This window comes from Capsicum annuum, chromosome 3 (assembly GCF_002878395.1).
Source record: "Capsicum annuum cultivar UCD-10X-F1 chromosome 3, UCD10Xv1.1, whole genome shotgun sequence".
NCBI classification, from domain to species: Eukaryota; Viridiplantae; Streptophyta; class Magnoliopsida; order Solanales; family Solanaceae; genus Capsicum; species Capsicum annuum.
This window is the reverse complement of record NC_061113.1, coordinates 84,479,279-84,504,611: the sequence shown is the minus strand read 5'-3', so window position 1 is coordinate 84,504,611 and position 25,333 is coordinate 84,479,279. Positions and strand designations below refer to the sequence as shown.

General features: G+C 37.7%; 2 protein-coding genes across 4 annotated transcripts in view; one reads left to right on the top strand and one right to left on the bottom strand.

Annotated features, from left to right (window-relative positions):
• LOC107863672 (metal tolerance protein C2) overlaps positions 1 to 24,869 on the top strand; it is a 44,843-nt gene extending 19,974 nt beyond the window's left edge. The window contains exons 4-10 of one of the 3 annotated variants that reach the window (XM_016709712.2): positions 2,323 to 2,399; positions 3,057 to 3,145; positions 8,168 to 8,237; positions 8,383 to 8,421; positions 8,552 to 8,702; positions 23,853 to 23,942; positions 24,533 to 24,869. In XM_016709712.2, coding sequence (XP_016565198.1) covers positions 2,323 to 2,399; positions 3,057 to 3,145; positions 8,168 to 8,237; positions 8,383 to 8,421; positions 8,552 to 8,702; positions 23,853 to 23,942; positions 24,533 to 24,565 — 549 coding nt within the window. In that variant the 3' untranslated portion in view covers positions 24,566 to 24,869. Of the gene's footprint in view, positions 1 to 2,322; positions 2,400 to 3,056; positions 3,146 to 8,167; positions 8,238 to 8,382; positions 8,422 to 8,551; positions 8,703 to 23,852; positions 23,995 to 24,105; positions 24,486 to 24,532 lie in introns of those variants that run through there. The other 2 variants (XM_016709711.2, XM_016709710.2) reach the window with 2 other exon arrangements.
• On the bottom strand, positions 15,744 to 21,733 carry LOC107863673 (uncharacterized mitochondrial protein AtMg00810-like). The gene has a single exon (XM_047408126.1). It carries the CDS (start codon positions 18,379 to 18,381, stop codon positions 17,665 to 17,667), a length of 717 nt encoding a protein of 238 aa, XP_047264082.1. The 5' UTR covers positions 18,382 to 21,733; the 3' UTR covers positions 15,744 to 17,664.
• Positions 24,870 to 25,333: the final 464 nt, after the last annotated feature.

Below are 25,333 nucleotides of genomic sequence, written 5' to 3'. Positions count from 1 at the left end.
GCCTACCTGTGTTCTGTCAACACCGATAATATAGTATATAATCTTTCTCAATATCTTTCTTTATTCTTTCCGGCTTTTTCTCAAGAAAGGGGAAATTGAAGACTGAGAACATAGGAGGTCGGTGGCTAAGAGGCTGACTTAAGAAATTAGGTCGAGTCAACGTTCGTCGTGCTATATATCGTTCGTGATCCCCACCTGGGAATCACATCACTCCCTTTTGACTTTCAACGAAGAGGCAATGCTTCGGAATGTGACTAATACATATTCTTCAGACAGGGAGAAATTGGGTTCACCCCCGAGGTCTAGCACTGGCCATGCTAGAGCCTCCTTGAAAGGCATGCCCACCTGCTTCCTAGAGAGCATTAGGAGCCATCAAGAGTATCTAGGTGATGATCCCTGGGTGTATCCTTTGGTGTTTATGGACACAGAGGAACAAAAGGTGTTTTGATGGAATTTCAACTTCTAGTGATCTTTTGCAAGGCATATGTCCAGTCAGCCTTTTTTGCTGGTCCAAATTGACTCCTATAAATAATTTAGAACTCTTCTTTGATTTTGTTAGCTCTATAGTTTAGAAAAATGTATTCTAATTCTCAAAAAATAGTTTAGAAAGATGCTTCAAATCCTTATTTTTGTGAGCTTAACTGACCTATCCTTTTAACACTTGCATCTTCTTGATGCCTTTAAATGAATCTACTTCATCAAAAAAAGGATTGCCACTAGGGGCAAAGTTCAATGATAAGTCTGTGTGGCAAGGAGTTATTAAAAAATGTCAAAACTAAACTTTCTCCTTGGAAACTGTTAAGAATCCCACATCGGAAAAGGGATGGGTGATTGGTCTCCTTATATGGACTTGGGCAATCCTCCCCTCATGAGTTAACCTTTTGCGGTTGAGTTAGGCCCAAGATCCCTTTTTACATTGTATTAGAGCCAGACCTATCCCAATTCTTTGTTTGGGCCCGATGTTATATTGTTCACGCTCTAGTTAACGAGGCATGGGCGTGCGGAGGAGTGTTAAGAATCCCACGTTGGAAAAAGGATTAATGATTGGTCTCCTTATATGGACTTGGTAAATCCTCTCATCATGAGCTAGCTTTTGGGGTTGAATTAGGCCCAAGATCTATTCTTTACAGAAACAGCAGTTTGTTCTTTTGGGGGCAGGTTAACTTCAGTAAATACTGTGCTATGTGGAATCCCAACTTATTTCATGTCAGCATTGGGATTGGAAATGGACAAAAAATTAGTGTGGAAAGGCAATTGGGATGGCTTAGGACTATTAAAAGAGCAATTTCGTTCTCTATAGTAGGATAAATAACACGTTCTGATTTCTGGTGTATCCAATGAAACTGGCTGGAACTTCCAGTTTAGAAGAAATTTCTTTGATTGAGAAATGCAAGAAGTGGAGTTATTTTTACGGTAAATGCATCAGTAGAGATTAATGAGGGGAAGGAAGATGAATTGTGTCGGAATGTTAAAAAGAATGGAATGGTCACTCTGAATTCTTACTACAGAGAACTCATAAAATTTGTTTCTGAGTTGGGAACTAATTGACCTTGAAAGTTAATTTTGAAGACCTTTGCTCTAAAGTGCCCTGCTTTGGTTGGATGGTGGCTCACGAAGCATGCTTGACTCAAGAAAAATTGAGAAGGAAGTGCTTCAGTATTTGTAGCAGCAGATTCTATCTATGTGAGAACTCCTTCGAATCTGTTGATCATCTTTTTCTGCACTGTCATTATAACGGAGGATTTGGACCTTGTTTATGTTTTTGGTTTTCAATGTACGATGCCTGAGAAGTTTAAGAGGTTTTTTCTGGTGCTGGAAGTCGATTTTTGTTGGGAAGTGTAAATTTGTACTATTGGAAGAGGAAATTGTGTTTTTAATTTCCGGATGTGATAGGCTTGTTAGATTTTATAGAGATTTGATGTTCCAAAGTCTAGATCTGTTGTTGTGTTTCTGCAGTGCCTTATAAAAAGCAATCAAATTGTGCTACATTGAAGGTGGTGTCCGTCTGTTTATGTAAACGCACACACGCACATCATATATATTTGTTTTAGGAATCTATCTCATAGTTTAATCTATATTCTTACTTTGAAAACCTTATCCAGTAGACAATAAGCCATTATGATATTTGTTATATTGTCCTGCATTCCTACCCACCCATAAGGCTAGACATATGCACAATTTCATTTGTCATCTCTGAAATGTTTACTGCTTCTTCTTAGATGGTTTAGTGTGGTGCTGATTGTGTGCTTGTGGGCTCTCTCACTCAATTGCATTTATCTGGGCTAACATGGCATGATCTTCATGTATTGCTTGTGTAGGCAGCTCTTTCTATTGTTCATGTCATTCTCCTTGGCTGTGGAAGCACTTCATGCCTTTATGCAAGATGAATCTGAGCACAAGTACGTGTCCCAACACTGTTGATGAAAAACTGATAGTTGTTTTTCGAGATATAGTTGATGTTATCATATTTTGTTAGATCATCACCATTGTGTTAAATTTTTATCAGCTTATTTAATGAAAATAAGTAGGTGTCCTTTAATGCAAAATCATCACACTTGTCAGATAATTAGGTTCTAGTGTTGTTTGATTGAGGATGGTGGTCTAACTTTGATCAATTACTGATCTATTACGCTACAAGGCATAGGCTTTTTACTTGATTCTTCAGGCTTGCGGCTGTCTGAATCTTTCAAAAACTTGGAAAAAGCAAGCTATCCTGAGATGCTCACCCTTTTTGTACATTAGCTTGTAGCTCTCTACTATGATATTTTTCTGAATGAGCCGTAAAAAGAAGATAAGATTTGCTGAATAAGAGAAGATTTATAGCTGAAGTAATTTTCTTAATATCCACTCTTGAACTCTAGTCAGTCTGGATATGAGCAATATATATGATTTCGATGTTAACCTTTAGTTTATAAGTTCAAAGGGCCAAATGATTGCCCTGAAAATTCAGTCCGTGTATCACCTTGCGCTTCATGGTAGAATTTTGGCTACTTTCTGAAGGTTTCTGTAAATGACTCCATTTTTTTGTACCGTGCTTAATTATACTCTGCATGTAGGCATTACTTGATCGTCTCTGCTGTCACAAACTTGCTGGTGAATCTCATTGGTGTTTGGTTCTTCAGGAACTATGCACGTATTAATCTTGGTAAGCCTCTTGGTCACAGTCAAAATTAGTTCTTTTGCTCGCTCCTCCTTAATGAGAGTCAACAGAGAGGAGGAGAGGAAAGTCGAAGTGTTGACACCATCAATCTATTTTACTGAAGTGCCCATCCAGTTGATCTGCATTGGCTGTTGTGATTGGATTATGAATGACATCTTTATTTGCGTAATAGGTTAGGTTAGAGACATGACCTAGGTTTGACACTAGTCATGTTACCGATTCACCTTTTGCTATCTCCATGCTACAATGTGTCCAGGATAAGTTTTGTATAAAGTATGGTATCTTCAACTTTTTGGCGTCTTTTTGTTGTATTTGAAACCACATAACCATGCCCATGTGGTACCTTTTGGATACAAATACACCACTCAAACGAAGAACTCACGTAGCACAAGGTTTTCTTTCCTTTTGGAAGTCAAGCATGTCGTTGCTCATTGCAAGGAGTAGATAAGGTATGAACTAGTTTTGCTTCACTCTGTCCACAACACGAGATCCTTTGACTAAGCTTCAAGATACCTAACGCATAATGGTAGCACTGGACTTGATTTAAGATCTTATCTTTATAACATAAAGTTATATAGGTTGACTGGCGGAATAAGATGCAGGATGCCAAATTTCTAGTACACTTTAGAGGTGTCTCTCAGCAGTATTGGGAGAGGAAGAGGGATTTGCATATGGTATTTATTGACCTCGAAAAAACATAAGACAGTCTCTAGGGTTTTTTATTATCTATGAAGATGTTTGAGGCTGAAAATGTACCTATAACTTACATTAGGGTGATTAAGGAGATATATGATGGGGCCAAAACTCGAGTGAGGATAGTGGGCGGATACTTGGAGCACTTCCCAGTCATATGGGGTTGCACTAGTAGGTGGATGTTGAGATGATGTGTGGCATACCAGGAGAAATAGGATTAGGAACAAGATATTCGGGACAAGGTGGGAGGGCCCCCCGTGGTGGACAAGATGAGAGAGGCGAGCTTGAGATGGTTCATGCATGTGAAAAGGAGATGCAGAGATGTCTCGGTGAGGAGGTGCGAGAGGTTGGCCGCCTACGGAGAGAGGTAAAGTTTGATGGAAAAAGTATTGGGAGAGTTGATTAGACACTGCATGACACACTTGCGGCTTACAGTGGTCATTACCCTAGATAGGAGCATATGGGGATCGAGGATTAGGGTAGAAGATTAGTTGGTAGTCGAGAATTGTCTAGTTTCCATTATCAGTATCGGTTATTATTACTCATATACTATCTTGTCCTTACTCCTTCGTTATTATTTGTTGTTTTCTCTGCTTTGATTGTCGTATTATGGTTTGTTGCTGTGGTTCTCTTCTCCATTTTGTTCAGCATGGTTGCTTCACTACTGTATCTTCCTTCCCCTACTTGATTTTATTATGCTTTACTTGAGCCGGGGGTCTATCGGAAACAATCTTTCCACCTTCAAAAAATAGGGGTAAGGCTGCGGACACACCACCCTCTCCAGACCCCACTTGTGATTACATTAGGTATGTTGCTGTAGTACTCTATGGGTCTCTCCTGGAAGTATCTAATGAATCTTTGATAATGAAAACCCAGGGAGCACTTTTGAATGATGGTATTCCATCAGGAAAGACACGGGATGGTTAAATGGAGTACAACATAAATATAAAGTTCCAAATCCTTTTTGACTAAGGATGTTTAAATTATATAAAATTGTACTTGCCGTAAAAGAAAACCAACACCAGAAGGAAAGACTGCAGGAAACCAAATGCTCCTTTGCTCTATTTAACCAAATATTGTTCAAACGCCTACTTACTACTTGGTAATTCTTGTACGTTCCAATATAAGCAGAGTTATGCTGTAGTCAAATATAGGTTATGGAGTACTACATAAAAATAAAGTTCCAAATACTTTTTGACTATGTCTAAATCATATAAAATTCTACTTGCAGTTAAGGAATATCAACACCAGAATGAAAGACTACAGGAAACGAAATGCTCCCTTTTGGTCAATTCAACCAAATATTGTTCAAAGTTCAAACACCTACTTAGTAGTTAGTAATTCTTGTGCGTTCCAACGTAAACAGAGTGATACTGTAGTCAAATATAGCTTAAGATTCCTGGTAACCTATTTTTTTGTTTTTTGAGATTAGGTTGGGGATTCCCCCTTTTCCTTGTACAAATTTCCAGAATCTTCACTAGGTGAGCTTAGGGAAAAGGATTAAAAATCTTTGCTGATCAAAATATAAAACGAAAAAGGTGAATGGTCAAAAATTCCTCAGTTCTTACTGCCTGATGTAGTTAATGGCCCATTACATAGTTTTAGGAAAGTCTGATGAATATTCAAGAGAGATATAAGAAATCATTATTGAAGCCTTCATTACCTATTTTAGGTTTGTTAATTTGGAGGAAGAAAATAGGTCTTAACTTATGGGTGAATTTTTTTTACGTAACAGTATTAATAGAAATGTGTTAATTATAAAATTCCAAAAATGATAATAGTAGTGTATACAACAACATACCCAGTATATTCCCACAAAGTGGGGTATGGGGAGGGTAAGTGTACAGAGTCTTGATACGCCCAAATTACACCTCAATTTAGAAGTATAAAACAGTCGTCAAATATAGAATCCAACTAGGTTGGGCTCGAACCCCATAAGGAATGAGGTGAAAACTAAGCCTTAACGCTTACGTCACCGCTAGTCAGTTATTTTCGTAAATTGGGGGTTTGTGTAAAGTGTGTTATTCAGTTTTCAATAATGTTTTAGTAACAACAGTGAATTTTCACCGAATGTAATCAAGTAATAGAGCGAGCTAAGTTTGTGTTCACCATGGCTTCATAACATGATCGGGTTGCTAACGATAATAAATTCCTATAGTGCTAAGCATGCAGAGCTATTGACTTTTTCAATATATCTAAACGTTTCTTGACCTAATTAGATGATATACACTCGAACTACAAGTAATGGTTGCCCTAAATTGGCTAATCTAAATATAACATTACCATTAAATGAGAGTTAGAAATCTCGAATCCTTATTATCAAAGTTCTTTTTCCTAGTTTTAACCTCTTTACTCAAGCAAGTTAACCCTAAGGCAAGTTCTAATGTTTTGCAACCATTAGAAGTCGGTTAAGATGAAAGATTTGACAATTCAGATGATGGCACTATTCGAATCTACATCTATATTGACATTTGAGATGTTAGTTTTCACAGATCCCACACTCCTAGTTGTGGGTATTTTAGTCACTCATAGTTTTTGAAACAAATAAAGCAATATACTCCCTCCATTTCAACAAAAATGACCTATTTTGATGTGGCACGGAGTTTAAGCAAGTAAAGAGGACTTCTGAATCTTGTGGTCTCAATTTAAAGTTATGTCAAATGTAGTAAAATGTCTTTTAATCTTGTAGTCTTAAACATGCCACGTGGAAAGTTTGAATTAAAGTGTTGTCCAAAAAGGAAAGGTTCATTCTTTTTGAAATCGATTAAAAAAGAAGGTAGATCGTTCTTTTTGAAACGGAGGAAGTAATTCATAAATGAAGAATAATCTTACAAAGATGAATTTAGAAATTCAATTGTCTTATCCCAAGATTGATTGCTTCAAAACCCAAGAAAATATTCAAAGTACAATAGCAACATCCTCCCTAAAACGTTTGACACTAAAATAAGCCCTAATAGTGGCTATATATTGTATAGAGAATTAAAGACCAAATTAAATTCGAAGAAAATCCCACCTCACGTTACACGGTCAAGTCGATGGCCCGTCAGCTAGGCGACGGTGCGTATGTTCTTCCCTCGTGGCCTTTAAGTAAATCTGCTAATATTCTACTTAAGCTCCAAGGCTTGGGCGACGGACCGTCCATTTCTCTGTTACTGGAATCTTGACTTGGTTCATTCTGCTTCAGGCCGACGATAGAGGGGACGGTTCGTTGGAGGTCTGACAGCCCGTTAGTTTCTTTGCCGCTTAAATTCTAGAACTTAAATTCTGGAACTGGGACATTTTGGTTAAGGTCGACGCTCAAGGTGACGGTTCATCGGAGGTTCGATTGCCCTTGGTCTTTTTAGCACAAGTTATCTCCTTTCTTGCCTTAGCACATTTCCCCGTAATTAGACCCCAAACAAAAAATCAAACCAACCAAATGTTTCTTAAGAACTTGTATTTATTCATGGTTAAAAAACATCAAATGTGCCGTCAAATGTCGGCACATCAAGTCTATGCCACTGCTTCAGAGTGGGTATAGAGGTTGTTTTCGACAGATCCCCAACTCAAGACAAAAGCAGTCTATAAAAGGAGATAGTACAACAACAACAACATACGTAGTATATTCTCGTAAAGTGGGGTCTGGGGAGGTGAAGTGTACGCAGTCCATACCGCCACCTCAGAGGTGAGACGAGACTGCTTCTGATAGACCCTCGACTCAGGACAAAAACAATTATAGAAAAGAAATAGTAAAGAAACAAGAATCTACTATCACAGGTAACAAAACTACTAGTAAGGACTAGCACTATCACTACTACCACAGGTAACAAAACAAAGACCTCCAACCTACTAGTAAGGACGCACTCCTTCCTACTAACCTTCTACCCCAATTTGCATCCTCCACACTTTCCTATGTAGTATTGTATGATTAACAATAATGTGATAATCCGTTGAGCAAACATATTGGAAGAGATTTCAAGATTCACTTGTTTCAATTAACCCAAGTTTTTTTTTTGACTATGGTGTTGTTCGTACTTGCATGCACTTTTAGTAATCCACATTCCATGGGGATACTTGCTACCTGAGCATAGTTATTGGGTAGCTCTGCCACTGGTAGGTGAGAAAAATCGCCAGCGGCTCAAGGTTGAACAGAATCTACTATGGTTCAATACGAAAAAGGTTTGAATCTTTCATGTTCCGCAACATGTCATGATATCGCTTGATTCAGTTTTATGTATTAAGATTTAAGAAGACTTTGCTAGTTGAGCTACTTAAACTGTCTTGACTTTTGTTGGGGTTTGTTGAAAGATTCCTGATATGTTATTTTATCTTCAGTCTATAGGAAAGCTGAAGATGTGAATTACCACTCTGTTTGTTTGCATGTGCTAGCTGATTCCATTCGCAGGTAAGTGATTACCTTGGTTTAGTTTGTTACATGAACTGGATCCTTGATTCAGCTGCTATCTTATCAGCTGTTTTGCTTTTCACTATCTAACAGTTTATCCTGGGTACTTGGATCTTATGTGGTGTTATACCTTTTTATTTATCAGTGCAGGTCTTATCTTGGCTTCCTGGTTGTTAACACTTGGGTAAAAGTTTTCTTTGTTTTATGACAATTGATGTTTTTATTGGCATTCATTACCTGGCCTTGATTTAGAAGCAAAATTGATTACTGGCTGACCGCTTAGTGTTTTTCAATTTACTCCTGTTGGGCTTCAGAGTGAAGAATGCGGAAGTCTTATGTTTGGGACTAGTTTCTGCCACGATCTTTTTGCTCGTCGTGCCTCTTTTTAGAACTACTGGTGGCATCTTGCTCCAAATGGCACCACCAAGGATCCCATCTTCTGCCTTGTGTAAATGCTGGAGGCAGGTAATTTGGGTAGTATCACTGTTGACTTTTTTTGTTGTTGTAAATTATTAATGTAGTATTTGATGCAGAAACCATTTCAATTCAATATGAACATAGTTCCAAACCCTTCAAGCTCCCATATTAAGGTCGGGGATATTGATTATATAGAACCTTATGGGTTGTAATCATCTGATGTTTGAGGTGACTGGTGATAGTGTTGGTGGTAAAGTTCAATGTCCTCAAAGCAGAAAAGGGGAAAACACAAATCAGGAGCAGGCTTCAATGGAGAAAGATGCAAATAAAGAGAAAAAATAAGAAATTCTGTATGTGCTTTATAAGGAGTGACTATAAACCAAAATAATATATGAACAAAAGGATTGAAAAGTTAGATAGATACTACATTTATTGGTTAATACTGCACTTTACTATATAAAGCAAGGATCTTCATTTTTGTCGTCCTCACAGATTTCATCGAAAGGCTCACATAAAGTTAAGAGTTTTGTATGTTACACACATACAATGAAGATGCTGTTATTGACTTTGCAGCTAACACATTTTCATTTTCTTTTTCACTCCTCACCTCTTATAATTGGTGTGTTGTGCGACCATCTTTTTTTTGGTAAGGTGCAATTTTTAAAGAATTTTTGCTCTCCTTGTGACGATGAACATGTTATGTTGAAAGGTAGAATTAACGAGTTGTTAAAAAAAGATAGAAATTTTTTTTTTCCGAAACAGCCTGAGAGTCCTCAAGAAACAACCTCCTTTTCACCTCCATGAGGTAGCGTTATGGTGTGTGTTACTTTACTCTCTCCGCACTCCACTAGTGAGATTTCATTGGATATGTTGTTGTGATCATGTTAGTTTGTATAATACCGAGTCACATGCTTCTCTTTTGATATTTGCTAATTTTTTTACTAGACTAATTACTTTGTCACAAGTATTTTTTTTTTCTTTAAAAATTACTCAATTTTGTATGACTAATAATTATGGGAATTATCACAAGATATGATTAACCTACAATAACATTATATTAATTATGTAGTCGAAAAATGTGACACTATTATATTATTTGATAAAATCATGTATTATTATTTAATTTTGAGTTTGGGCCTGGGCCACATGAAACTAGTTTAAAGACAGAGCCGGCTAATAGGTGCACGCCGGGGTACTTTGGTCCATGCTCTAAAGGGCTAAACTGTGGTTCAAGTGACGCTTTGGCACATTGGTGGTGATGAACAACATGCTGTTTTTCTGTGACATATACTTCTTTCTGATATTAGCTAACAATGTTGGAGACGGAGTATGGCTTGTATGGTTTTGGTGAGGTGGCTATTGTGCCTTGAATGATTAATGAGCAAGAACTTTCCGGATATAATTGAAAATTAGCATTGTTAGGCAATTTTTTCTTGCAAATGAATCTTATGGATGTGCTAGCTCTCTTGGGAAAAAAAGAGAAACATTTTGAGTTTTGGTGGGGGTGGAGTTAGCAGGATTACTGGTTTTAACATTGATGTAATGGGGATTTGGAGTAAGTGGCTGAAACGGTAATGTTCTGCATCAGTTTTGTCAGGTTTTCAGTGTTGATGAATGACTCACCTAAAGGTCTCTTTCCTTCACGGAGAGGACTAAGGCCGGGAGATCCTCTCGGAGAGACTAGGGCAGGGAGACCTCCTCTCTTCTTTTCTGTTTATCCTAGAAAAGAAAGGACTCAATAACATGATAAAGAGGGAAAATGCAAATGGATGGATTAGGGGTTTTAAGGCACCCGACAAAGCTGTGGATGTGGGATGGATGTTTCTCATCTGCTATATGCATGACTCTCTTATCTTCTGTGATGCTGAAGTTGAGCAACTGAAACATGTCAGTCTGATTCTCTCTATTTTTGAAGCAGTGTCTGGCATTCATGTCCATTAGAGAAAAGCCATTTCTTTTCTATCACTGGTGCCTCAACTGTATAGGTTGACAGGTACCTTGGTGTGGGACTTTGTTCGTTTGCCAACTACTTATCTTGGCCTAGCTTTGGGGACCAAAAACAAGCTTTGGAGGTATGGCTGGTGTGATTGAAAGATGTATAGATTAACTAAATGAAAGACAATGCCTTTTGCTTGGAGGCAGAGTGGTCTTAGTAAACAATGTGTTGGATTCTCTTCCAACTTATGTGATATCCCTATTTCCTCTACCAACTAAGGTGGAAAAGAGTGTGGACCCTCAGAAGAAAATTTATTTTTCAAAAAACATTAACACAAGCTCGTCACTTGCTGTTGAATTGGAAGACAATCATGTCAAGCGAAGCATATGCCCCCGGGGGAGGGGTGGGGTGGGGGGATTAAGCATAAAAGATACATTATTGAAGAACAAGCTCTATGGAGGAAGGTAATTATTGTTAAGTATGGATAAGAATCCGCTAGTGTACAATGAGGTGAGATCTTCATACGGGGTAAGCAATTAAGGTTAAACAACGCATTGTGGTCGAAGGGGGCAGCCTTGGAGTAATTGGTATGACCAGGAGGTCACGGGTTCAAACCATGGAAACAACCTCTTATTGAAATGCAAGGTCAGGTTGCATATAATAGACCCTTGTGGTCCGGTCCTTCTTAGTGCACTGGGCTGCCCTTCTTAATGCATTATGGTCGAGTTTTAATTACCGACACAACAGTCAAGCTAGGAATACGACTGGTTTATGGGATAATAACAGGATGAATTAATTAAAAGATCACTATCCTGGTCTATATTTGCTGGAAACAAATCCCTAAGCTAGAATGGAAGGTATAAGAGGACATCAAGGTTGGTTTGAATTTCTAAAGATGGTTAAATGACTTGGGAAGTGGGCAGAGGTGCTAAATTGACAAATTAACTGCAGCAGCTGCAAGACCCCACAAATTGTGAAGATTCTCTGGCATAGAAAGGATTGATCTCCTGAATTTTTCAGTAAAATCAGCCTAAGATCTAATGATAACAAATTTGGAAAGTAAATGCACCTTCTAAGATGCTTTGCTTTGTTTGGTTAGTGGCCAGTCAAGCTTGTTTGACTCAGGACAATCTAAGGTGTTATGAGCTAGTTCTGGATGATGTCTATGTGAAAGGTATTAGAATAGGAATAGAAATAGGAATAGTAATATTATTTTTACTTGGTATGCTACTTGGAGAAAGATTGTCATGTAGTGTCTATAAATAGGGCTGAGTGTAATAATATAGATACACAATTCAATAAGATTTTTCTCCTTAATTTCTCACATGGAATCAGAGCATTGGCGAGAAACATCCGGTGTAAGAATGTTAGGTTAAAACAGTTGTCGTGCGTCAAATTCCAGCTAAGAAAATGTTTTATGTCAACCTCGTGTCCGTCGGTGTTGTGCAAAACCCGCCACCACCTCGGGGTCCCTCATCCTCTCGCGACCATAACCAACAAAAGTCGTTAGAAACCCTTCCATGCGCCATCGGAAGCAGCCTCTTTGACGAGATCTACACAAGTGGGGCGTGTGAGCCTCTTTCTGGCCACTTTTTGAGACTTTTTCTCCATTTAGGTTGCCTAGCAGTTCCAATCTCAACCATATATTTTTCTACAAGTTCCAGTCTCTTTCAATTTCCGGTGATTTCTCCGGCAAGTTGCAGCAAAAATTATCCTGTGAGTACCAGCAGATTTGCAGTTCTATTCCAGCTTGTGTGTCATTTCTTGGAGACAGAATTTGGTGTTTTGTTTTTGGTCAATTTTTCTTGAACTCTTGAGCCACGTTTCTTGGATATTTTTGGCTCCAAAATATGAGAATTTGTAGGCTGTCCCATGATTAATTCTGAATCTTTAATGAGGAGATCAAAAAATTGAACATCACAATCCATGAAGAATCGAAGAAAACGAGGTCTGTTTTGAAGATCTTGACTTATGTGTAGTTATTGTAATAGGCTTCGACACACTCAAGAAGTATGCTACTATTTTGCATGGTTGACCATCCAAGAATGCTCATGTTGCTCAAACTAACACTCTAGGTAATCAACATGTTTATTTATTTGACAAGGAATATAATAAGTATTTTCATTATCAAGTTAGTAAAAACATATCCGTTTCGCATTTTATCCTCCATTTGAGACAATCTCACACTAGTTTGTCCACATTAGGTTGTGAGTCGTGCCAACGTGGGAACACACTCACACCACTTCTCAACATAGTTGTTGAGAATTAGAGTATTTTTCCTTAGTTCACTCTGATATTTGGGGTCTTAGAGTCAGTTCAACCTTAAGAGTTTTGTTTTTGCTAGCTTCATTGATGATTATTGAAGATGTACTTGGATTTTCTTAATGAAAGATTGTTCTGACTTGTTTCCTATATTCGAAGAGTTATTGTGCTATACAAAATCAATATGACCTTAGAATATATTCGTACCTTTCACAGTGATAATGCCCTTAGAATATATGACCTAGTTTCAGCAGAATATATGACCTTCCAGTTTTAGCAATTTACGACTCGCAAGGAATATTCATCATACTCTTTGTCCATACACCCCTCAGTAGAATGGGGTAAGAAAGAGGAAGAATAAGCACCTCATCGAGACTGCCTGCATTCTTCTCATTCAATCCCATGTTCCGCTGCATTTTTGGGGCAATGCAGTTCTCTCTTCTTGCCACTTAATTAATCGGATGCCCTCATCTTCCATTCCGAATCAATTCCTTATTCAATATTGTTCCTTCAGTCACCTCTATACTCTCTCCTCTTTTATGTCTTTGGGAGTATATTTTGTTCCTAATTTAAACCCCGAGAAATATAAATTAACCCTTATTGCTCTCAATCTGTCTTTCTTGGTTATTCTCGGGTACAAAAGTGGTATCGTTGTTACTCACCTGATCTTTGTTGGTTCCTTATGTCAGTTGGTCTCACATTCTTTGAGTCTTGATCTTACTTTACATCTTTGGATCATGATCATCCTTAATAGTTGAAGTCTTACCTATACCAACTTTTGAGGAATCTATGGTTACTTTTGCATTTCCATCCATAATGCCACCAGTCTTGCCCATACAAAATTCTGAGGAACCTACAATTACCTATACATCTCCATCTAAAGTGCCACCCCTCCCGACTTACCATCGTCGTCCTCGTTCAACATTAAACTCAAATGATTCACGTCATTCACCTGATACTATATCTCTTCCTAATCAATCGATACAAATCAAGAAGATATGGTCCACTCATAATACTAACCTCGTTATAGCCTTTTAAGTTATCATCATTGTCATCACCCTATTATGCTTTTGTATCATCTTTGTCTGCTATCTCTTATCACTAAGTCCACAAGTGAAGCACTTTCTCACTCTGGATGGAGACAAGCTATGATTGATGAGATGTCTACTATATGTGCAAGTGGTACTTTAGAGCTTGTTCCTCTTCCTTCAACTAAATCTATTGTTGGTTGTCATTGGGTTTGCACCTTCTTTCCAAAAGGTGTACCCTGATATTTGGGATTGATTATAGTGATACTTTGACTCCCTTGGTTGAAATAAGATATGTCCGTATTTTTCTAGACGTTGATCTCTTTATCATTTGGACATTAAGAATGCTTTTCTCCGACCTTGAGAAGAAGTTTATATGGAGCAACAACTTGATTTTGTTGCTTAGAGTAGTCTCGCTAGTCACTTTGTATTCTGAAACAGTGTCCTCGAGTTTGGTTACTTTATATTTTGAAACAGTCTCCTCGAGCTTGGTTACTTTTTATTTTGAAACAGTCTCCTCGAGCTTGGTTTAGGAAGTTCAACATAATAATTCAGTAGTTTAGCATGACTCATAGTTATGCTGACTTCTTTGTGTTTTATTGACATTCTGCTCCAAATTTGTGTATTTATTTGTTGTTTTATCATTATTATCGACAATGATCAAGATAGTATCATTAATTTAAAGCAATATCTTTTAGTATTTCCAACTAAAGACCTCGATAGATTGAAATATTGTTTAGGTATTAAGGTTGCTCAGTCCAAATCAGGTATTATCATTTAACAACACAAGTAGGCCTTAGACATTCTTGAGGAGACATGAATGGTGGGGTTGTAGACTCATTGATAGTCTTGTACTCCTTTGGATCTGAATGCCAAGCCTGTCTAGATGGGGGGAGCCACTCAGTGATCTCGAAAGATATAGGCGGTTGGTTTGTAAGTTGAATTATCTCAGAGTGACCAGACTTGATTTTGTTTTGTTGTGAGTGGTGTAAATTAGTTTATGGATTCTCCTTATGATAGTCATTAGGATGCAGTTGTTCGTTTTCTATGATAGATAAAGCCAATTTCAGGTAAAGGACTATATTTTGAGGATCAAGATGATGAGCAAATCGTTGGATATGCATATGTTGATTGTGCAGGATCACTTTGTGATATTCTACATAGATATATTGTGTATTCTAGGTGTAATTTGGTGTCTTGGAAGAGTAAGAAACAAAGTGTGGTTACTTGATCTAGTGCAAAAGCAAAATATCGAGCAACATTGCTGCTTTAGCATGTGAAGATAATGTAACTTAGTTTCTTAGTTTCAAATAGGATAGAAACAGTTATCTATTAGTAGCTGTCAGTAGTTATCTACAGTAGTAACTGCTTATGTCTTAGTCTAAATAGGAGGATCTGGTGGAGTTCTGAGGATTTAAGAAAAATATTATCATTGTCTTTTTATTTGGAGATATGTCCACTCCATACAGACTTGGTTATTGGGTTAATATAGTGTTTAAGATCGTTGCACTTTCTTTAACCAGTAATATTTCCTTCTCCATCTCTTCTACATCCTAGTTCTATCATTGGTATAAAAGCAATAAGATCTGTCATGGTTAACACACGGGCTAACGCTTCTTATAGAAAACCTATCATGTCAACTCCTGATCAGATTTGCCAACAACTGACCACTATAGCATCAAAATTGGAAGCCATGGACACTTTGACTTCTGATATGGCTGCATTAAAAGCACAAAACTGTCAGAATCAACCAGGAAAATATAAAGTTTTACCGGAAGAAGGCGAAGTTGATAATACTAGGAGGTATCCAGAAACTTATAGACGTTCATACACAAAAATGAAATTTCCAAAGTATGAGGGAGGAGATCCTAGAGGTTGGATTCTGAAAGCAGAAAAGTATTTTCAAAATTATCAAACACATGATGATTGTAAGGTTGATGTGGCTTCAATGTCTTTCGAAGGAGATGCACTAGATCTTTTTGCTTGGATTAACAATGAGAGAACCATCTATTACTGGGATGAGTTAGTTAACGTTGTGCAAGAAAATTTCGGACCCGCTGAGTTTCAAAATCCAGATGAATACCTATGTGGACTCTAACAGATCGGATCAGTGTTTGAGTATAGGCAAGAATTTGCTAAACGAGCAGCCCATGTGCAAAACTGGCCAGAGCACTGTATGCTTGGAGTTTTCCTTAGTGGGCTCAAAGAAGACCTTCGCGTGGCCGTTAGGATTCACAACCCTTGATTTGTGTATATGGCAATGAGTCTGGCTTTAGAATATGAAGGAAAACATGAACCAAATCGGTCCAGTTTGGTAACAGATTGGCCTTCTATATCAAGACCTTCATCAATTGGAACTTCCTCTCCAAAGACTCGAGAATCCTTTAATTTTCAGTCATCCCGTCAACCAGTACGCTCTTTTCAACAATCATCGCTTCCAAACAGTCGTCCTCTAAATTCTGAACAACAAATTCGCCGAGAAAAAGGCCTATGCTATCGTTGTAGAGACAAGTTTGCCCCAGGTCATCGCTGCAAACCTGGAACCTTTGCATATTTGGAGTTAATGCAAGATAAGAAAACAATCTCCTTTTCGCCCCGAGGACAAGGCAATTTTTCAGGGCACTGATAAGACTGCTGCTTTAGCATGTGATGATAATGTAACTTAGTTTCTTAGTTTTAGATAGGATAGAAGCAGTTTTCTATTAGTAGTTGCCAGTAGTTATCTACAGCAGTAACTGCTTATGTCTTAGTCTAAATAGGAGAATCTGGTAGAGTTCTGAGGATAGAAGAAAAATATTATCATTGTCTTTATATTTGGAGATTTGTCCACTCCATACGGACTTGGTTATTGGTTAGTATAGTGTTTAAGATCCTTGCACTTTCTTTAACTAGTAATATTTCCTTCTCTATCTCTTCTGCATCCTAGTTTCTATCATTGTTGTAGTAACTGTGAACTAGTTTGGATTAAACAATTGTTTATAAAACTATAATTTGAAGAATCAATTAAATAGAACTTGTGTATGATAATGAAACAACCCTTCTTCTTATCACATCAACTCTTATATTTCATGAGAGGACTAAGTACATTGAGATTGAATTTCACTTTGTTAAAAGATGCTCTCTATTGATATTGTTACTGTGAGAATTAATGGAGAAAGTATTATTGAAATTGTGTGTTAATATAATTACATAGAGACCCTATTTATAGATACTATAGTAAAATCCTTTTCCAAGTAGGATTTTGATATACTACTCCTATTTCTACTCATATTCTAACACTTCCCCTCAAGCTGGTGCATACAAATCATATGTACCTAGCTTGTTACAAATGTAATTAATACGAAGACCGGTGAGGGACTTAATGAAGATGTCTGCAAGTTGATCACTTGACTTCACAAATTTTGTAACAATATCTCCTGAGAGTATCTTATCTCTGACAAAGTGACAATCAATCTCTATGTGTTTAGTCTTCTCAGGAAACACTAGATTTGATGCGAAATGAAGGGCTGCTTGATTATCACACACAAGTTTCATCTTACCGGTTTCTCTAAATTTTAATTCTCTCAGCAACTGTTTGATCCAAACTAGCTCACAAGTTGCTACAACCATTGCTCGATATTCTGCTTCCGCACTAGATCGAGCAACCACACTCTGTTTCTTACTCTTCCAAGACACCCAATTACCTCCCACTAAAACACAATATCCGGAAGTAGAACGTCTATTAGAGGGTGATCCAGCCTAATTAGCATCTGTGTATCCAACGATATGCTCGTGACCTCGATCCTCAAAGAGTAGCTCGATATTCTGCTTCCGCACTAGATCGAGCAACCACACTCTGTTTTTTACTTTTCCAAGACACCAAATTACCTCCTACTAAAACACAATATCCGAAAGTAGAACGTTTATTAGAGGGTGATCCAGCCCAATCAGCATCTGTGTATCCAACGATATGCTCGTGACCTCGATCCTCAAAGAGTAGTCCTTTACCTGGAGCTGGCTTTATATATCGCAGAATACGAACAATTGCATCCCAATTACTATCACAGGGGGAAGTTATAAACGGACTTACAACACTCACAGGAAAGGATATGTTAGGACTTGTCACGGTGAGATAATTCAACTTTCTAGCCAACCGCCTATATCTTTCAGGATCACTGAGTGGCTCCCCCTGTCCTGGTAGAAGTTTACCATTTGGATTCATAGGAGTGTCAATGGGTCTACATCCTATCATTCCTGTCTCTTCAAGAATGTCTAAGGCATACTTGCGTTGAGAAATAACAATACCTGAACTGGACTGAGCAACGTCAATACCTAGAAAATATTTCAGTCTGGCGAGGTCTTTGGTCTGAAAATGCTGAAAAGGATGTTGCTTCAATTTAGTGATACCATCTTCATCATTGCCGGTGATAACAATATCATCAACATAAACCACCAGATAAATACACAGATTTGGTTGAGAATGTCGATAAAACACTGAGTGATCAGCTCCACTACGAATCATGCCAAACTGCTGAATTACTGTGCTGAATTTTCCAAACCAAGCTCGAGGGGACTGTTTCAGACCTTAGAGTGACCTGCACAATCGACATACAAGGTTACTAGACTCTCCCTGAGCAACAAAACCAGGTGGTTGCTCCCATATAGACTTCTTCCTCAAGGTCACCATGCAAAAAAGCATTCTTAATAGCCAACTGATAAAGAGGCCAATGATGAACGGCAACAATGGATAGGAAAAGACGGACAAATGCTATTTTAGCCACTGGAGAGAAAATGTAACTATAATCAAGCCCAAATATTTACGTGTATCCTTTGACAACAAGGCGTGTCTTAAGTCGATCACCCTGACCGTCTAGATCAACTTTGACTGCATAAACCCAATGGTAACCAACAATAGATTTATCTGTAGGAAGGGGAACAAGCTCCCAAGTACCACTCGCATGTTATAGACATCTCATCTATCATAACCTGCTTCCACCCTGAATGAGAAAGTGCTTTACCTATAGTCTTAGGGATGAAAATAGAGGACAAAGATGATACAAAAGCATAATGGGGTGATGATAACTCAAGCAAGTATAATGTGGGTGTGGGTTAGCATTACAGTTGGAACACATACCTTTTTGAAGTGCAATTGATTGGCTAGGAGAAGTCAAGTCCGCAGTAGGAGCAGCATTAGACGCATGACATGAATCATTTGGGACTAATGGTGGACGCGGACGACGATGATATGTCAGAAGTGGTGGCACTGCAGCTGGAGACGTAGAAGTAATCGTTGATTCTTCGGTTCGGGTAAGTTTAGAGATATAGGTAAGACCAAGGATGGTGCGGTTAAGACTGGAGGTACGGGTAAAATCTCAGAGATATCAGGATGATCAGAAGATATATAGTAAGGTCGAGATTCAAAAAAAGTGACATCGGCGGACATAAAGTAGCGACGAAGATTCGGTGAATAACAACGATACCCTTTTTGAACTCGAGAGTAACCAAGCAACACACACTTGAGAGCACGAGGAGCTAATTTATCTTTTCTAGGGGCTAAGTTATGAACAAAACATGTGCTCCCAAAGACACGAGGGGGATAGAGTTGAGATGTAACTGTGGAAACAATATAGAATGGGGAACCTTATTCTGAATGGAAGATGATGACATTCTATTAATTAGATAACAAGATGTGAGGACTGCATCGCCTAAAAAATGCAACGGAACATGGGATTCAATGAGAAGAGTGCGAGCAGTCTCAAGAAGATGCCTATTTTTTCTTTCTGCTATACCATTCTGCTGAGGGGTGTACGAACAAGATGTTTGGTGAATAATTCCATGATGGGTCATAAACTCCTGAAACTGAGAGGATAAGTATTCTAAGGCATTATCACTACGAAAAGTACGAATAGAAGCGCCAAATTGAGTTTGTATTTTAGTACAAAAACTTTTGAATATAGAAAATAACTCAAAACGATCTTTCATTAAGAAAACCGAAGTACATCTTGAAAAATCATCAATGAAACTAACAAAATAACGATAACCTAAAGGTGACCGACTCTACTAGGACCCCAAACATCAGAATGAACTAATGAGAAAATAGACTCTGAATGACTCTCAATACTAAGTGAGAAACTAGCACGGGTGTGTTTCCCAAGTTGACATGACTCACAATCTAATGTGGATAAACTAGACAAACTAGGCACCATTTTTTGGAGCTTGGATAGACTCGAATGTCCCAATCATTTGTGAATTAGGCCTGGAGGGTTTGTAACGGAGCATGCTGGGAAGGAATTTGAAGAGTAAGATGGTAAAGGCCTTGTGATTCATGTCTTGCGCCAATCGTCTGTCTCGTACTACGGTCCTGCATTAGAAAATAGTCATAAAAAAAAGTTATGCTACAATGAAGGGCACGTGTCAAACGACTAACAGATGCAAGATTAAAAGGATAACCAGGGACATAAAGAAGATAGGGGTTTGGCTTGTCCAACTCCTTTTGGTTGTGTTCGGATCCCATTGACTAAAGTAATAGCAGGAAGAGATTGTGAATAAACAATATCAGCAAAAAGTGATTTGTTACCAGAAATATGATCAGAAGCACTTGAGTCCACAACCCATGATTCAAGAGTACTAGACTGTGAAACACAAGCAAAAGGATTACCAACAACAGAAGCATCAGGCTGGGCAACCGAGGCTACTTGTGGAGATGTCTGCTTACTTTCTCGATACTGAAGGAACTCATCATATTTTGTTTGGGCAATATGAGCATTATTGGATGGTCGATTAGGCTGTGGAGATACTGAAGGAACTCATTATATTCTTTTACAGCAATAGGATCATAACTGGGTGGTGGACCATGCAAACTATGGCATATATCCTGAGTGTGTCCGACTTTATGACAATAACTACACCTCGATCGAGATTTTCCAGAACGACCTTCTCGTCGATTTTCCATAGGCTGATATGTTCTTTTTTCTATGGGTTGAGATGTAAGAATAGATGAGTCAACAGTGGGCGATGAAACTACTCTGTGACTGGGAGGTGCGGCAAGACGAAGCAGACGAGAGAATAACTCATCAATTGTAGGAACTGTAGGACTAGCTAAAATCTGATCACGTACAGCATCATGATCAGTAGAAAGTCTAGCAAGTGTAAGAACTAAAAACAACATTTGTCTGTGCTCTTGCTGTTTTTCCACATCCGCAATGACGGGCATCAATGCATCAAATTCTTTCATGACTGCTTGTACTTGTTCCAAATAAGTAGACAAATCGGATTCTTGTTTCTTCAAGTTGGTAATGCGAGATATCACATCATAAAAACGAGATATGTCATTAGTGTACAAAGCACGAGCCTTTTTTCAAACTAAATAACGCGTCTGGAATGGACGAAACAAGGGCATCAACTTAGAATCAATAGATCGCCATAAGAGACTGCATAATTGAGCGTCAACTTTCTCCCATTGTTCTTTAGCTTTCGCATCTTCCGCGCTAGATTTTCCATTTTCATCTACCACTCTAGCCTTGTTCGTTAAGTGATCTTGGACACTTTGACCTTTGCCCCACAACTCAACCGAGGAAGCCCAGGTTAAATAATTTGAACTGTCCATTAAAGGTTCGGAAGTGATCATAGGGATTGAAATTCCAATTTCAGTATTTTTGGAGCCAAAAATATCATGCTCGAAAGACATCTTGGGAATTTGACTTGAAAACCCCAAGAAGCGGTTGGTGGAACAGTCCCACTGGGTGTGCCACTGGAAATAGAAAATAGTAACTAGAAATATTATGAAGTCGCTGAAATATAGGTTCCGGCAATCGGAATATGGAAAAGAATATATGGTCGGAGTCGGAATAGACCGGCTACCCCAACAGAAGAAAGAAAAACTCAAAAATTCGATCGGAGACTGTCTCACGCACCAGCGCGTAAAGTAGATCTCGTCGGAATTTCGGGATTCCTGCTGATGCATGGATGGTACTTTTCTGGCGGTTTTGGTCAAGTTTTAGTCGCCTGATCTTTCTGATCCTCTTGGTGGTGTTAGATTTTTCACACAACCCACAAAATTAAATATGACGAAAATCAGTCATCGGAATTGACGTGACTGAGTTTTTATTTTTCTCTGATGTTTCTCACCAATGCTCTGATACCATGTGAGGATTAATGGAGAAAATATTATTGAAATTATGTGTTTACATAATTACATAGAGACCCTATTTATAGATATTATAGTAAAATCTTTTTCCAAGTAGGATTTTGATATACTACTACTATTTCTATTCATATTCTAACAGTTACAAAGCTTGAAGATACTTTTACCAAGTCTCTTACAGGTCCTCGTATTAACTATATCTATAGCAAGTTTGATGCGTATACACCAACTTTTGCGGGGGGGAATCAAAATAGGAATAGAAAATAATTTGGATATAGTAACCTACCTGGTGAAGGATTATCATGTAGTATTTATAAGTAGGGATCAATGTTAATAATATGGATACGTAGAGCCTGCTTGGGTAGGCTTATTTTAAGTTGCTTTTAAGCATAAGCTAAAAGCTATTAAGTAGGAATTCCCAACCTTTTTTTTTTTTAGCTTTTTGGCTTAAAATCAGGTGGTTGAAAGCATTTCTTTTTTATTTTATCCAAACACTTCTAAAAAAGAAACTTAAAAGCTATTTTGGATTAAAAACACTTAAAATAAGTCTATCCAAACGAAAATAATATTTTCTCTTATATTTCTCACAAAAGGGATGATTAAGACAACTCTCATTTGTTTTGTTGATTTCAACTATGACATATGTTCCTGAGCATGGTTAAAATGAATTGGTGTATGTTGCTACTATGTAGTGTTTTTGTTACTGTTAAGTATCCCTTATTGGAAAAGGTCTGGGTAATTGGTCTTTCTTATATGGACTTGGACAATCCTCTTCTCATGAGCTAGCTTTTGAGGTTGAGTTAGGCCCAAGATCCATTCATTACATGGTATCAGAGCTAGGCCCATCCAAAATCTTTGTTCACCGATGTTTGACCCCCATATTATATTGTCCACGCTTCAGTTAATGAGGCCAAGCGTGCGGGGAGTGTTAAGTATCCTACATTGGAAAAAGAACGCGTCATTGGTCTGGGTAATTGGTCTTCTTATATGGACTTGGACAATTCTTCCCTCATGAGCTAGCTTTTGACGTTGAGTTAGGCCCAAGATCCATTCTTTACAGTTACCATCTATTGTCTTTTGTACTTTCATTATGTCTTTTTCTAGATTTTTTGTCTTGTGTCAAGGATCTATTGGAAATAGCCTCTCAACTTCACCTTTGAGGTAGAGGTAAGGTCTGCGTACACTCTACCCTTCCCAGACCCCACGACCAACTTTGTGGGATTACACTGAATATGTGTTGTTGTCTGTGTCAAAGAATACAAAAGATCTCTTGAGCTATTGGAGGTGATGTTAAGTAGAAGAAATGGTGGCAAGCCATCCCAACATGTATTTGGTGGATAGTTTAGAAGGAAAGAAACTCCAGGTGTTTTGAGGAATACAAATAACTCCAATGTTACACGGACTCTTCAAAAATGTCATCGGTGCATTAATAATACGTTTTTGGAGGATCCGACACGGGGTGCGGCAACATTTTTGAAGAGTCCAAGCAACTTAGAAGAACTCCACTGGAGAATAAAATTGAATTGTAATTTAGTTTGTCTCTTCTTTTTTGGGGTGCTGGATGTCCTGTAAATGATGGTGAATCCTTACTCCAAGTCATAGAATCCTGGTAAGTGTTTGTTGATTAGGGGGATTTTTATAATTCTTCTGGATTGTATTCTGTTTTCCTTTTACCAGCACGAACTTTGTGCTGATGTTTTCAATGAGATGTTACCATTATTTAAAAATAATTGATGGTTTAATAGCTTTAGGGTCCTGGCTGAGGACGACACAATGATTCTATTATCTTCTACACATGGCATCCTTTCCAAACTGTGCATCTCTGATGTTTTCGTTTCATCTGTGCTCAGGTTTCATCTCGTGAAGATGTTTCTGAAGTATCTCAAGCTCGTTTCTGGGAACTGGTGCCTGGTCATATTATTGGATCAATTTCATTGCAGGTGACCGCCAGATTTTGTTGCGTGCCATATCCAACCTGCACTCCTATCATGAGTAATCTATAAGTTACCCATTGCTTGCATGCATTACACGTTCTAAGATATGATTGCTTCTCTACTTTATGCCTTCCCAAAGTTCACTCTTTTTTGGTTAATTATTGAACAGGTAAAGGAGGGAGTTGATTATCGGACTATTTTGCAATATGTGCATGACCTATACCATGAATTAGGAATACAGGACTTGGCCGTTCAAGTTGACAATACATGATCAACATCTCGTGTCCTTTTAAATCTTTTTTAATCGAAAGATCTCATTTACTGTTGGTATCTCTTTATATCAGATATTTGGCCCATGGATTGTCAGTGTAATAGAACTTTCACCTCTAAGCTGCAACTGCAGTAAAATGCAAATCTTGTTCTAATGCAGTATTTACAGTAGTGACAAATACGCGTTTCTCTTAGGTGCTCGGTTTTAGGGAAAAATCTTTCTGAGTTGTGACAATCCCTCCCCTATGAAATAACTACAATAAAATAGAATTTCTTCGATCTGACTGGTGTTCTATATGACAAACTTTGGAGTCTGACCTTTGCAGAGCTTACCGAGGATCTGCTGTCAAAGCATATGAATGTCGGACTCTGGCTATACTTGGCACAAGTCAGCTGAGACGGACAAAATTACTTGTAATTTCATCTGATGAAGCCTTTGCCTAAAAAAGACAGGTGTTTTGGTGATAATGTTATTGGTGTTGATGGTTTTTAATTAATTATATAAGCTTTGTAAAGGTTATAGAAAGTGGTGAATCGTGAAAAAAGTGATAGTAGCATCACAAAAATATGTTTATCCAGTCAAATTTAAAATTATTAATTCAAAATTTGTTGCCTTCTTTTAGGTGAAAACAATAATAAGACACCTAAGATTTTTAGTCCTCACAAGAAACAATGTTTGTTCTTTTTACCCCTAATTGAAACTTTAAAAATCTTGTAAGATTTAACCCAGGAACAAATACAAAATGTATTTTGTTGAATTAGATTTTTAATTATCTAATTATATGCTATTTTATTTATAAATTAACTTTATTGACATGATCATACATAATTTATAGCATCAAATATTTTTTTATATTATTTAAATACTGTATTTTTCCTTTTAAAAAAAGTGTTAGCAAATATAGATCTAATCGAGAAAAAAATAATGAAATTGATTCGACACAAGACAAAAATAAATTTAGATTGTTAGACTTTAATTTTAAAATTTTTAATAAATAGTGTATGCCTTTGTTTAAACGATAAAAGTCGGTCTAAAGTATGCTCTTAAAAAAGGTATTATTTTTTAATTTACAAAAAAGTTTACTCCCTCTATTTCGATTTATTTGTATGATTTTGACTTAGCACAA